The sequence below is a fragment of the Eublepharis macularius genome, chromosome 5 (genome assembly GCF_028583425.1).
Source record: "Eublepharis macularius isolate TG4126 chromosome 5, MPM_Emac_v1.0, whole genome shotgun sequence".
Classification (NCBI taxonomy): Eukaryota; Metazoa; Chordata; class Lepidosauria; order Squamata; family Eublepharidae; genus Eublepharis; species Eublepharis macularius.
Genome location: NC_072794.1, coordinates 18,603,691 through 18,617,618, shown reverse-complemented (window position 1 = coordinate 18,617,618; position 13,928 = coordinate 18,603,691). Strand labels below are relative to the sequence as shown.

At 52.4% G+C, this 13,928-nt stretch overlaps 2 protein-coding genes across 2 annotated transcripts in view; both read left to right on the top strand.

Annotated features, from left to right (window-relative positions):
* The window catches only part of KANK3 (KN motif and ankyrin repeat domains 3), a 240,435-nt gene that overhangs the window by 153,838 nt on the left and 72,669 nt on the right, over positions 1 to 13,928 (top strand). The gene's annotated exons all lie outside the window — the stretch shown is intronic.
* The window catches only part of LOC129329806 (excitatory amino acid transporter 5-like), a 50,953-nt gene that overhangs the window by 12,630 nt on the left and 24,395 nt on the right, over positions 1 to 13,928 (top strand). The window contains exons 3-5 of the mRNA XM_054979458.1: positions 2,185 to 2,397; positions 3,485 to 3,527; positions 6,820 to 7,042. Of these exons, the coding sequence (XP_054835433.1) occupies positions 2,185 to 2,397; positions 3,485 to 3,527; positions 6,820 to 7,042 (479 nt within the window). The remainder of the gene's footprint in view (positions 1 to 2,184; positions 2,398 to 3,484; positions 3,528 to 6,819; positions 7,043 to 13,928) is intronic.

Sequence of the window (13,928 nt, the reverse complement as noted above, 5' to 3'; positions counted from 1 at the left end):
AGCGCTTTTGTTTTCTCCAGCCCCGGGGCACTCACCTTCGCTCTGAGAGCGGTGTTTAGTCGTTGACTGTCTCTAGAGGGCTCTCACAGCACCCCAGCCTGTTGCTTTATGGGCCAGCTGAAAAAGCCAGAGAAATCCCCCAAAATGGGAAAGTGCGCGCTTAATCCCAGGTCTTCAGCTGAGTCCATACTCTGCAACCAAAGATAGAATGCGCTGGAGAGTCCCATCTGGGGTGCCAGAGTTCCAGGGGCACCACCTCCCGCCAGGAGTTGCCTCCTGTGCTGGCAACCCACTGAGTTCCACCACCTCTTTTCCCAGGAAAAAAAAGCCTTGTGTATGTGTGTATTATGTAGTTGTGTAGGAAGGAGGCCTTTGTTGCAAGAAAAAGCTCCCCTGACCCCCTCTTGGGCACTACAGAGCTCTCGCTCTTCCTTTAATTAGCCCCTCTTTCAATTTTCCTTTAATGAGATCAATCACTCGGGATTAGATGGGCCAGTGGTTGGATTTGGGGTCAGGCTGCTTCATCTGGTTGGAGCGTTAAAGGTGAATATTAACACCTTGAATTGGCCTGGAGGTGTCAATGCTCTGAGCTGACCTCAATCAGCTCTCCTCCTGACGTCTTGGTGTGGAAATTTCTGCATTTTGGGTGGTCCTAGAGATTGTGGGAACATGGCAGAGTGATTATGCGATGTTATCACAGTCTACCAGATGTTTGGGCTGGAATATTTTGGTCCTTCACCGACTTGGATTTTATCCAAGAATCTAGGAGTCAGTGAAGTCTCGCATGAGTATGTGGCATGTTCCAAGTAGCGTGGCTGTTTGCAACTGTCCGATTGTTATCCTGTCTATGCCAATAGTGCCTAGATGTTTAGTTAGTCCTTTTGGAATCGCACCTACCGCTCCTATCACTACTACTGGAATAACCAGCCCACATTTCTCCCAGAGACACTGAGCTTCAAATCTTAGATCTTGATCTTTTCAATCTTTTTTCTTCAATTTGACTGTCCCCTGGGATTGGCACATCCAATATCCAAAATATTATGTTATAACTTCTTTTGAAATCCCACAAGAATTTAACGTCCTCGTTTTCAACAACTTTCTGGGGCTTATGTTCCCGCCAATATTTTGCACATGGTAGCTCGTACTTTTTACATAAATTTCCAGTGCTGCATTGCAGCTACTGTATGATGGCAGTTTATTATTATTGTGTCAGAAATCTGATACAGAGCTGGTATAATGCTGAAATAAAACAGGCAATACGACATGACACATTCAACAACAGAGTTTGGCCATGCTGTCGGTGGTTCACCTTAGATCTCCCTCCTCCACAGCATCACCTTTTGCCCTTCCTGTCTAGAAGGGACACACCAGAAGGACTGGCAAGTTATTGCAGTGAAGCAGAGAATAAGGATGTAAAGGAGGAGCTGTGTTTGGCACTAGAACTCCTCACTGGGTACACCAAAAATGCCACCCGAGGTTCTTTCCCCCTTGTCTGTAAACCTTCCTCAGATGGTGCTTGCTCCCTCTCAAAAATGCACATGCATTTTGAAACTGACCTCTGAATTTTGCTTGGTAGTGAGCTTCCCTTTGGCTCATCCCTCTGGCCCCTGCTGGGCTGGATAGACCCACCTAGGTCTGGTCCAGAAGGGCTTTCCTTACATCAGTGGTGGTTGGGAAACTACTAGAAAATCCTGACCTTTCCCACCCCTGCAAAAAACTGGTAGTGATTTCCAAACTCTCAGCCCCAGTGGCCTGTGATGTTAAATTTTGGTAGCGGCTACACATAACTGGCTGGCTGTGGAAAGGATCTTCCAGCAGTGGCTACCACAAGCCCAGCAGTTGTGTGAAGAGAGTCAGCATCCTTGCCCGTGGCTTTTGTCTTCTCTCCAAGGATGAGCAATCAAAGTTTGTTCTTTGGGGTGAACTGACATGTTCCTAGAAAATCTGGATGACACCAAACGGTGCAGAGAGGGTTTAGCCTGAAGTGTGGAGATGTGGTGGTTCTATCTTGACTGGTTGATCAAACCAGTATCCAGAAAGGATTGTGCCTGAGGTTCTCATGGCAAGAGGAGGTAACCTGCCTTTGCCAGTGGTCAGAGGAGGCAAACTCCATGGAACTAGCAGGTTTGGCTTCTTCCAGAGGGATCGATGGCTGTAGTGACCAAGCCCTCTCTCTCCCATCAGCTTGATGTCTGGCCTGGCCACCATGGACTCCAGAGTCTGCGGGAAGATGGGGATCATCACCCTCACATACTACCTCTGGACGACCTTCCTGGCCGTCACCACTGGGATTATCTTGGTGACCAGCATCCACCCGGGGGCTGCTGCCCAGAAGGAAGAGTACACGGTCAGCAAGGTGGTGCTAAGCTCAGCAGATGCTTTGCTGGACCTTATCAGGTGCTGGTGTTCTCCTTCTCTCTTGCTTTCCTATGCCTGATGCTGTCTGTGTGCCCCAGAGTCCATTTCATGCATGTTAAATATCTAAGGAACAAGACAGGATTTCATGCCCAAGCCAGAATCTGTCCCAGTTTTTCTGGATAAACATCTGGGAATTCCTAGAAAGCACTGAGCTATTTACTTCTTTAACAAACTACCTCTTTCTCAAAGCAAAGAGCCAGTCCTGGCTTTCCAGCACCTCATTGGAGCAGGAAGTGTTTCAGAAGAAGCCAGGAGGCATCACTTTTATACTCATATGAGAGCTTATTCAGAAATAAGTGCCTCTGTTCTGTGCTTTGTGGGACAAGAGATTGGGGGTGGGGAGAGGAACATTTTTTATATTGAAAGCATAGCTTTAGCTTTCGTTCCTAGAAGAACTGGAGACTGAAAAGTGGTTGAACCTCCATCTTCAATGGATGCATACCAGCTAACTAGGGATAAACAACATCAGGCTCTATTTACAGGCATCGTAGAGGTATCTGGTGGCCCCTGTTTAAAAGAAGGACACCAAATGATATGAACCCAATTGAGTCGGATCCAACTGGGCTGTTCACATGTTCTTATAATTAATATTTTATGGACATTATCAGGTAGAGGAGGGAGCCGGCTCTGGAGCTTACGCTATTCTTGCCCTTAATTTGCTAATGGACTAAATGATACCTGCAGGATAATCTACCTTGGTGTGTCTACACACTTGCTTTCTCTATAAGTATTCAGAGGGCTGTTTAAGCATTTCTCCTCCCTTTTATGGGCTATTAAAAGGAAAAGACAGGAGTCAAAGAGCAATTAAGGAAAGCACAGTTGAGCAGGGGAAGAGGAATAGTGCCTCAAATAGTTGCCTTCTGAATCCAGGAATCCTTCCTAAGATGGCCTCTGGCTTCCTAGGAGCAATTGCCCTACTGTTCCTTTCTAGACGTGGAATTTTTTAAAAAAAGATGCATGCCAGATTGCTTTAGCAAGAATCCGTTCTGCACTTGGCAGAGCCACCGTTCCAATTTGCATCCCCCAAACCCTTCATTCATGTTCTGTTTAATTTTGTCGCCTGCAGAAATATGTTTCCTTCCAACCTCATTGAGGCTTCATTCCAGCAGGTAAGTCCCTGATTCAAAACTCTTCTTAGCATGGTTTGGGCAGGTAAAGTTACTGCTCCTTTCACAATGTAAGCCTGTCTCTGTTCTTAGCAGATATCTGTATTGTTTCCTCATTGGAGCAAACAGTAGGCAGCGTGAAGCATGATTTGAATTGGGAAAATAATACAGGGAGGGGGAGGGAGAAAGAGAGACTCCCTCAAATTGTCAGTGCCCCTCTCCCCATGATTGTGTTTCATTAAAAAACCCCGAGCATTGAGAGATCCGGTTATGGATGTCCTGTGAAAAGTAACTTGGCCATCAACTGGTACCGAATTAAAGAGTTGACAGTGTTCAGCCCTGAGTTGCCCCCTACCAGGACACAGGAACATTCAGAAACAATTCTCAGAGCCAAGCTACAAGTGACGCCTTACACAGGTTGGACACTTGTCAGCTTCCCTCAAGTTTTGATGGGAAATGTAGGCCTCCTGGTTTTACAGCTTGGCTCTCCATTACAGCTGCAAGACCAGGATGCCTACATTTCCCATCAAAACTTGAGGGAAGCTGACAAGTGTCCAACCTGTGTAAGGCGTCACTTGTAGCTTGGCTCTCACAAGCACCTCAAATAACTGCAGTTTAACTCCCCCAGTCTCTTAAACTGGCTAAAAGATTTGGAGTAGCCTGGGGGTTTATGAGCTCCACCCCTGTTTCCTTCACAGATTCCCCTCGTTAGCTTTAGTCATGGCATAGTATTAGATCTGCAATAATACTAGTACTGATCTTGTTTAGGTTTGGTGGCGGGGGTTGTAAATAGCCATATTGGTGGTGGTGGAGAGTGCCATCTAGTCATAGCTGATTTATGGCGACCCCTGCTGGGGTTTTCAAGGCAATAAACTTACAGACAGAGTTTGCCATTGCCTGCCTCTGCATGATGACCTTTGTCTTCCTTGGAGGTCTCCCATCCAATTACTAACCAAGGCTGGCCCTGCTTAGCTTCTGAGATCTGACGAGATTGGGCCAGTCTGGGCTATCAAGGTCAGGGCAAACCGCCATATTGGTCCATACAAAATCCAGAACCAGAAGAAAAAAACATGTAATACCTTTGTATTAAGGCCAATCAAAATGGTTTTTTAAACCAGGGGTGTGGGTAGCAGTTTGAATCTGATTTTCAAACCTTGGTTAAACCTGACCATAGGTTTTTTTATTTGTATTATTCATTCATACCCTGCCATTCTCCCTAGTGGGGGCCGCCCCAAAGCAGCTTGCATCATTTTCCTCTCCTCCAGTTTATCCTCACATCAGCCATGTGAGGTAGGTTAGGCTGAGAGTGTATGACTGGCCCAGGGTCACCCAAGAAGATTCCACGGCAGAGGAGGGATTCCCACCTTGGTCTCCCAGGGTTTGACACTCTAACCACTACATCCTATGAGCTAATGTTAGGTAGCATTATTTTCAGTGCAGACATACATCTCACTTTACATTAACTTTTGGCCCTGCTATTTATAATATGTTTGTGCCTGCCAACAAATGTTACTCAGCACATCTGACAAAGTGGCCTCTAGTACACGAAAGCTTGCGCTGTGATAAATCTGATAGTCCATATGGTGCCACAAGGCTCTTTTTTATTTGTGCCATACCATGACTAACACAGCTAAGAGGAGGGGAGAGATGGGCAAGGAAGGATCCTCCTCTCAATTACATATCCATGGTTAAGAAATCAGGAATATGACATCGGTTGAGATGAGGATGATACCTGCCACCCTTTTGTTGGTGAGTGAAAGCGATAGTTGCTGAGTCCAGAGAGAGGTTGTTATTGTTGTTGTTTATTTCTAGTCCACCTTTCTCACTGAAGTCCAAGGTAGATTACATGGTGGAAGTGAATACAATATAATCAATAGCTAGAACATTAATAACATAATAATAACATTTGATTTATATACCACTCTTCAGGACAACTTAATGCCCACTCAGAGCAGTTTTCAAAGTGTGTTATTATTATCCCCACAACAATCACCCTGTGAGGTGGGTGGGGCTGAGAGAGCTCTAGAAGAGCCCCACCCACCTCACAGGGTCACCCCAAGGTCACCCAGCTGGCTTTGAGCAGAGGAGTAGAGAATCAAACCCGACTCTCCAGATTAGAGTCCTGCTGCTCTTAACCACAGAGCAAAAACACAATATGATCAACAGGTAGAGATTCCGTTTACTCCTCTGCCCCAGTGTGCCTTCTGAGATCTTCTGCAAGTAGCGGTTGCACACATATAGGAAAGCTGAAGCTAAGAGATGGTATACGAACATGATGTCAGGAACCCAAAGGTTCAGCAAGAGGAAAATAAAGTACAACTATTTATTACACAATGCACAGAATCTTACGATTAAAACCAACATATATAAGGTACTATGAAAAACTGAGATAGTAACATACAGTCATAGATCCAAAGGAGTTAGCCGTGTTAATCTGTAGTAGCAAAATAGTAAAGAGTCCAGTAGCACCTTTAAGACTAACCAACTTTATTGTAGCATAAGCTTTCAAGAGCCGCAGCATCTGATGAAGAGAGCTGTGGCGCTCGAAAGCTTACGTTACGATAAAGGTTAGTCTTAAAGGTGCTACTGGACTCTACTATACTATACAGTAATGATGAAGTTAGACATCCAATAACAAAGAATCACAATAATTGGCTACACATGTATTAACAAAAAGACTTGATGCATTTCGGCCCTGAGGACCTATATCAGTATAAAAATATTTCTTTCTTCAGACTAGGCAGGTTATATATGAGTCACTAAAAAAATGAAGCTCCAAATAATAGTTATAAATCAGTTCTACATAGATTGAAGAGCCCTCACTCATCACAGATGGTAAGAAAGGACTACCATTCTGTCCTGGGCCATAGCTGAATTCCCAAAGTGCATTCATGTGCAAACCAGAGACCAACATGATGAACCCTAACATATTATAAACCTGATGGTCCATTTCAACACAAGGTGTTGTTCTCATGGTCCTGTGGGTTTTGTTCTGTCATCCCAGTGAGTGCTGCCTGGTTTTGGTTGACTTCAGCCTTGCTTGTCTGTTGATGCAAAAAATAAAAATAAAACCAGGGGCTGTTTTTAACTCCTGGCCCAGTGTGAACTGTAGTTAGATGAGGGTTTCTGGGGACAGATTAGCTCTTTGCTTTGCAGCTCATTCCTCCCAAGGTGATGGCCATCTACATAAAATGGCAAGGCTAAGTTTAGCCAACAATCAAACTAGGAATGAAAAGAGCTGCCCAGCCTGCTGGGACCCTTACCTCCTGACCGCTGTACTCTTCTTTGGTTCTAGTACCGAACAGTCCTCGTCCCAGTAGCGAAAGCCTCTGGATTCCCAAAGATCCCACTGAAGTCTCTGAATTATGTTTATTTTGCACCGGATGCTGAAAACCCCAAGGTCCATCAGCCTGTGCTCCTTGAAATCACACCATCTCCGGAAATGACCTACCGGACCCTCCCTGGCACCAACAGTGAGATGAACGTATTGGGTATTGTTATCTTCTCAGCCACGATCGGTATGTGGCAAATCCATATATGACTAGTCCCTCTATGGGTAGACTTTTGTGGAATCAGGATTGAGGGAGGGGCTATATCACCCCCTCCCACACACACACACACACAAGAGTGTGTGGGCCAGAGTTTGCTGTTTGCATTTTGTCTTGCCAACAGTGGTCAAGGTGTCTTGCACAGCGTCCAGTTCCTCGCGGAGGAGGAGACCTAAAAGCGGCTCCACAAGGCAGCACAGGTTGCCAAAACCTCTGTCCCCATCTCACAGCCGTTTCTGGTGATATGACCAAACACTCGCCTTGTGAGCCATCCAAAATGCACATGTACCGCAGATAGCTGAGAATCTCTCTCCAGCCTTTGAAATGAAACACCCTTTGGAATTTGGGGAATTTAACATATTTCCATCTAGTGGGAGGGTGAGTGAAACAGTTTTTGGAACTGGTTTGTGCTCTTCAGGCATCGCATCCATGCTACTCACCTTGTAGTGCAGATTGCATAGACAAATTAAGAGGAGGTGATGGTCTCTTTTTTTGAGGGGAGGCAATCTAGATGACCAATGTGCCTCCTGATTTGATGGAGTTTATCAAACTCCTGCTGTCTCGTGGTTTGAATTGTGATTTTTATTTCAATCTCAGTTTATAAACTGCTTTGAATAGTTTTAGATAGAAGACCAATCCCGGATTCAAATTCTGGTTGGAAAAAAAAATCAAACCTTTAACTGCAGCTGATGCTCAGGCCCTCCTGAGCAAAAGCGAATCAACACCAGGGACCAGATTGAAACTGGGAGGCACTGGGTTGCCCTTAAGCTGGATTCTTAACAGGTTGCAACCAGGGAGCTTGTAGCATGATCCAAAAGAACCAGAGCCAAGTGGCATCACCTCTGTGTGATCTGCTTACACTAAAGAACGTGCCTATCATTCTTCAGGGCTGCATTTTGTAAGTTACGGATTTAATTGGTGCAAATTTCTCTGCCACCCATGGAATTGAACAGCAGTTGATGCTCTAGAGTCTAGGAGCCGAAACAGACGTGACGCATTTCACGTGCCGTCCACGCGATTGCACTTACACGTGTCTCCAGCGGGTTTTGCTGTTCACGTGCTGCCCGTGTGTTTCGGCACCCCCCCTACACGCGTTCGCGGTCGACCGTCCACGGGTTCTCGGCTGTACTTCTGTGACGCGCTTCCCTTGGCGCATGCTCACAGGAAAATGGCCGAGAAATAGGCCATCAGTTGCTGCACCTGAAGTGGCCGGCAGGTGGCGTCATGCATTGATCGTCACTATAAGTTGGCATCGCGTCATAGCACTCTATGCGCGCTGTCCGGGTTTGCCGACGCTTGTTGGGGTTTGCTGAAAGGGCTGTTCGAAGTGACGCGGGGTGCCAGCCCCAAGAGCAGCGGGCAGGTCCTGCACCCGGCATGACCAGAGCCCGCCACACGCTGACTGGCCGCATGTGTGCAGGACCCACGGCTGTGCAGACACCTGTTGGCGTCTCTGGCCTGAAGGACTGGGCTCCCCGGTCCTGTGCCCGCCGATTCTGTTACGTCTTGAGGGCCGGCTCCCCGCCTGCATGTCCGCCCAATGAACATTTTGCTGACATTCAATTCCCTGGATGGTCCAATCCACCTTTCTTTGTGGTGGGGGCGGATCTTGGGGTTGCCGAATCGGGGCGCCTCGTGATGATTGATGTGTTCCGCATCCCCTCGGGGTGCGTGGAGTGTGGCTGTGGACCGTTCGCCGAGGGGATATAACAGTCCTTCCAGACGCGAGCGCGCCGCACAGCGTGGAGCGATGCCGCCTCGTGTCCGAGCGCGCAGCCCCTGGCGTCGGTTCGAGGTCCACATGCTGCTCACAGCGATCCTGCGCATGGGCTACGCGGGGGAGCTCATGCGCGGGGCGCGGGCACGTGCACCGCACGCCTGGGAGGCGCTCTCCCGCGGCCTGGCGGTGTCGGGCGTCGCGCGCTCGCCACAGGAATGCCGTGGGAAGTTCCGCCAGCTCCGGGACCGCTTCCTGCGCTGGCGCCAGGGGGGTCAGCTCCGACCACCGCCACACCACCGCGCAATGGAGCGCCTTCAGGAGGAGTCTGAACGGTTGGCGGCGGCGGGACAGCAGCCGAGAGGTGAGCAGCTTTTCCGCTTTGCGCGCTTTGCGCCGGCCCTGACTTTCTTCGCACGCCCCCTTTGCCGGTGGGGGACAAAAAAGTGCGCGGTGCGCCGGCTTGGCGGGCCAGGGGAGCGCGGCGCTGGAGCTCTGTGTCTTGACTGTTTGCTCTTCTGCAGGGGAGGAGCACGGGGCAGAGATCATATCCGTGACCAGTGGAGAGGAGGCGGAGGAGGTGCCGGGCGCGGTTGTCCTCCGTGCGCCGCCATCATCGCCCACCGGAGTGGTGGCGGATAGCCCGATCCGCCCTGAGTCCGCCACAACCATGGAGCAAGGTGGGTCTGCAGGTGTGACACGGATGTGCGGATGAGGGCGGGGGAGGGCTCCCCCCCTGCCGCGGCCAGGGCGCTTGATGGGCCTGGCGTTGGCAGAAGTGAATCTTTTGCCCGCCCTTGAAATCCCTGAACACATAACGTTTTGTACCGGCACAGACTCATCCGGTTCCAGCGCGGGGACTTCGCGGGAGGAGGGGCGCAGGGCAGAGCTGGAGCGGGAGGCTGTGCCCATAGCAGTGCGTGGGCAGGTCGCGGTGGAGGCCTGCCTCAGAGTGTGTAAGCGGGGTGCCATTTCTGCTTCGAGAGGCGGGTGGGCCATCAGGGTTTTGGGCCACTGGCGACGGCGAAGATCTGTGGCTATGTGGTGGCCGCGGTATTGATCACCGTGCCGGCAAGATCCATTGTCCTATGTTTCCCCAATGGAGACAGGTGGGGGGGGGAGGGAACCCATTACTGGAGATGGGGTGAGCTGCCGGGATGGCGGGTGCGTGGCTCTCATTGTGCTCTCTCCTGCAGTGAACCGAACCGAGGCGGCGGTGACCAGGATGGCGGAGGAGATCACGGCTATTGGTCAAGCGGTCCAGGACATGCGCCGGGACATGGCCACACTGCTGGGGAGGGGGGGGGGGCGGGTGACGGTGCACACTCATAAAGAGAGCCTGCTGTGATTGGGGTTTGTTCAAGCACGGTTGCGTTGTAAATAAATGTTTCTTGTATCCCTGTTTACAGTCGTTTCATGAGGAGACCCCCCCCCACCCCCCACCTCCAGGGGCCACACTACCCTGCGCGTGCCTGGACATGTCCCGAGCTGAGAGGGACAAGGGGCTGGGGAAGCCTTCAGGTGGCTCTTGCCAGGCAGAGGGGGCACACATAGCACCCATCTTTGGCATGCAGGCTTGCTCCCTTCTCCTTTGAGGCCTACTGGCTCTTGCCAGGCAGAGAGGGCACACATGGCACCCATCTTTGGCATGCAGGCTTGCTCCCTTCTCCTTTGAGGCCTACTGGGTGGGTGCCTGGCGTGGGACGGGCGAGAAGCGTGCCTGGACATGTCCCAAGCTGAGAGGGACAAGGGGCTGGGGAAGCCTTCAGGTGGCTCTTGCCAGGCAGAGGGGGCACACATAGCACCCATCTTTGGCATGCAGGCTTGCTCCCTTCTCCTTTGAGGCCTACTGGCTCTTGCCAGGCAGAGAGGGCACACATAGCACCCATCTTTGGCATGCAGGCTTGCTCCCTTCTCCTTTGAGGCCTACTGGGTGGGTGCCTGGCGTGGGACGGGCGAGAAGCGTGCCTGGACATGTCCCAAGCTGAGAGGGACAAGGGGCTGGGGAAGCCTTCAGGTGGCTCTTGCCAGGCAGAGGGGGCACACATAGCACCCATCTTTGGCATGCAGGCTTGCTCCCTTCTCCTTTGAGGCCTACTGGCTCTTGCCAGGCAGAGAGGGCACACATGGCACCCATCTTTGGCATGCAGGCTTGCTCCCTTCTCCTTTGAGGCCTACTGGCTCTTGCCAGGCAGAGAGGGCACACATAGCACCCATCTTTGGCATGCAGGCTTGCTCCCTTCTCCTTTGAGGCCTACTGGGTGGGTGCCTGGCGTGGGACGGGCGAGAAGCGTGCCTGGACATGTCCCAAGCTGAGAGGGACAAGGGGCTGGGGAAGCCTTCAGGTGGCTCTTGCCAGGCAGAGGGGGCACACATAGCACCCATCTTTGGCATGCAGGCTTGCTCCCTTCTCCTTTGAGGCCTACTGGCTCTTGCCAGGCAGAGAGGGCACACATGGCACCCATCTTTGGCATGCAGGCTTGCTCCCTTCTCCTTTGAGGCCTACTGGCTCTTGCCAGGCAGAGAGGGCACACATAGCACCCATCTTTGGCATGCAGGCTTGCTCCCTTCTCCTTTGAGGCCTACTGGGTGGGTGCCTGGCGTGGGACGGGCGAGAAGCGTGCCTGGACATGTCCCGAGCTGAGAGGGACAAGGGGCTGGGGAAGCCTTCAGGTGGCTCTTGCCAGGCAGAGGGGGCACACATAGCACCCATCTTTGGCATGCAGGCTTGCTCCCTTCTCCTTTGAGGCCTACTGGGTGGGTGCCTGGCGTGGGACGGGCGAGAAGCGTGCCTGGACATGTCCCAAGCTGAGAGGGACAAGGGGCTGGGGAAGCCTTCAGGTGGCTCTTGCCAGGCAGAGGGGGCACACATAGCACCCATCTTTGGCATGCAGGCTTGCTCCCTTCTCCTTTGAGGCCTACTGGCTCTTGCCAGGCAGAGAGGGCACACATAGCACCCATCTTTGGCATGCAGGCTTGCTCCCTTCTCCTTTGAGGCCTACTGGGTGGGTGCCTGGCGTGGGACGGGCGAGAAGCGTGCCTGGACATGTCCCGAGCTGAGAGGGACAAGGGGCTGGGGAAGCCTTCAGGTGGCTCTTGCCAGGCAGAGAGGGCACACATAGCACCCATCTTTGGCATGCAGGCTTGCTCCCTTCTCCTTTGAGGCCTACTGGGTGGGTGCCTGGCGTGGGACGGGCGAGAAGCGTGCCTGGACATGTCCCGAGCTGAGAGGGACAAGGGGCTGGGGAAGCCTTCAGGTGGCTCTTGCCAGGCAGAGGGGGCACACATAGCACCCATCTTTGGCATGCAGGCTTGCTCCCTTCTCCTTTGAGGCCTACTGGGTGGGTGCCTGGCGTGGGACGGGCGAGAAGCGTGCCTGGACATGTCCCAAGCTGAGAGGGACAAGGGGCTGGGGAAGCCTTCAGGTGGCTCTTGCCAGGCAGAGGGGGCACACATAGCACCCATCTTTGGCATGCAGGCTTGCTCCCTTCTCCTTTGAGGCCTACTGGCTCTTGCCAGGCAGAGAGGGCACACATAGCACCCATCTTTGGCATGCAGGCTTGCTCCCTTCTCCTTTGAGGCCTACTGGCTCTTGCCAGGCAGAGGGGGCACACATAGCACCCATCTTTGGCATGCAGGCTTGCTCCCTTCTCCTTTGAGGCCTACTGGCTCTTGCCAGGCAGAGAGGGCACACATGGCACCCATCTTTGGCATGCAGGCTTGCTCCCTTCTCCTTTGAGGCCTACTGGCTCTTGCCAGGCAGAGAGGGCACACATAGCACCCATCTTTGGCATGCAGGCTTGCTCCCTTCTCCTTTGAGGCCTACTGGGTGGGTGCCTTGGGACGGGCAAGAAGCGTGCCTGGACATGTCCCGAGCTGAGAGGGACAAGGGGCTGGGGAAGCCTTCAGGTGGCTCTTGCCAGGCAGAGGGGGCACACATAGCACCCATCTTTGGCATGCAGGCTTGCTCCCTTCTCCTTTGAGGCCTACTGGGTGGGTGCCTGGCGTGGGACGGGCGAGAAGCGTGCCTGGACATGTCCCAAGCTGAGAGGGACAAGGGGCTGGGGAAGCCTTCAGGTGGCTCTTGCCAGGCAGAGGGGGCACACATAGCACCCATAGCGAGGGGTGCGGCAATGCAGCCTGCATGTTTGTGGAACGGGACACGCGGCTTGCAAGCTTGCTCTTTTCTCCTCTAGGGCCAAGCTGGGCACCAGGGGGGGGCATGGGTGGACCTCCTTCAGGAAAGGGGGGTTCGTGGGACTGGGTGGGTGCCTGGGTGGGGAAAAGGACAAAATGCGCATGCGCGGTCGGTTGATCAGTACTCCAATCGCCCACATATGCGCACACCGGGTTCGAACGCGGGGCGCCATAGGCAGTGGGCGAGCGCCGTGCGCACTGCCCGTGGGGCCCCGCTAAGGGTAGCTGGTGCTATTCGGGCTTATCTCTCGCCCTGTAAGGGGGGGGGCGGCCTCGGCCAACAGAGACCCCGGGGAATGGGGGGCGTGGCCTCGGGGGGAAAGGTCCAATCGGTTTGGGGGGGTGGGAGGGTCTGCAAAACATTTGTTTGGATTGCCGGGAATTTGGGGGCGGGAATGAAGTGAACCAAAAATGTTTCCTGCAGCTTAAAAGTGGCAACCATTGGGCAAATAAACGGGAAAGGAGCCAATGGGCAATGAGCCCGAGGAAGCCATCACATCACCCCGTGATGGGGCTTTTGGGGGTCGGTGTGTGTGCTTGCTCTTTATTCTCCCAACCGCGTTCCCTCACTGGCCCGGGGGGGGGGCCGTCACGGTGCAGGGTGGCGACTGATAAAAGTGCACACGCGTGGATGACTGCTTGAATGTTGCGATCATCCACGTGTGTGCACTGCGGATTCGAACGCGGAGCACCGATGACAGTGAGCGGGCGACTTGTTCACTGGCCGCGGTGCCCCGCCAAGGGCAACGGGTCTATTCGGGCTTATGTCATGGCCGGGAAGGGGGCCGTTCCCTCGGCGAAGTAGGAAACATAACTTTACATGTATTGTTTTCTGATAAAATGGGCAGGGAATGGGGGGGGGAGGGCGCGCTTCCTTGCAGAAGGAGGTGAGGCAGCGTAGTTTGGGGTGGGGCGAAGTGAATGTAAAAGGGAGGAAAAACT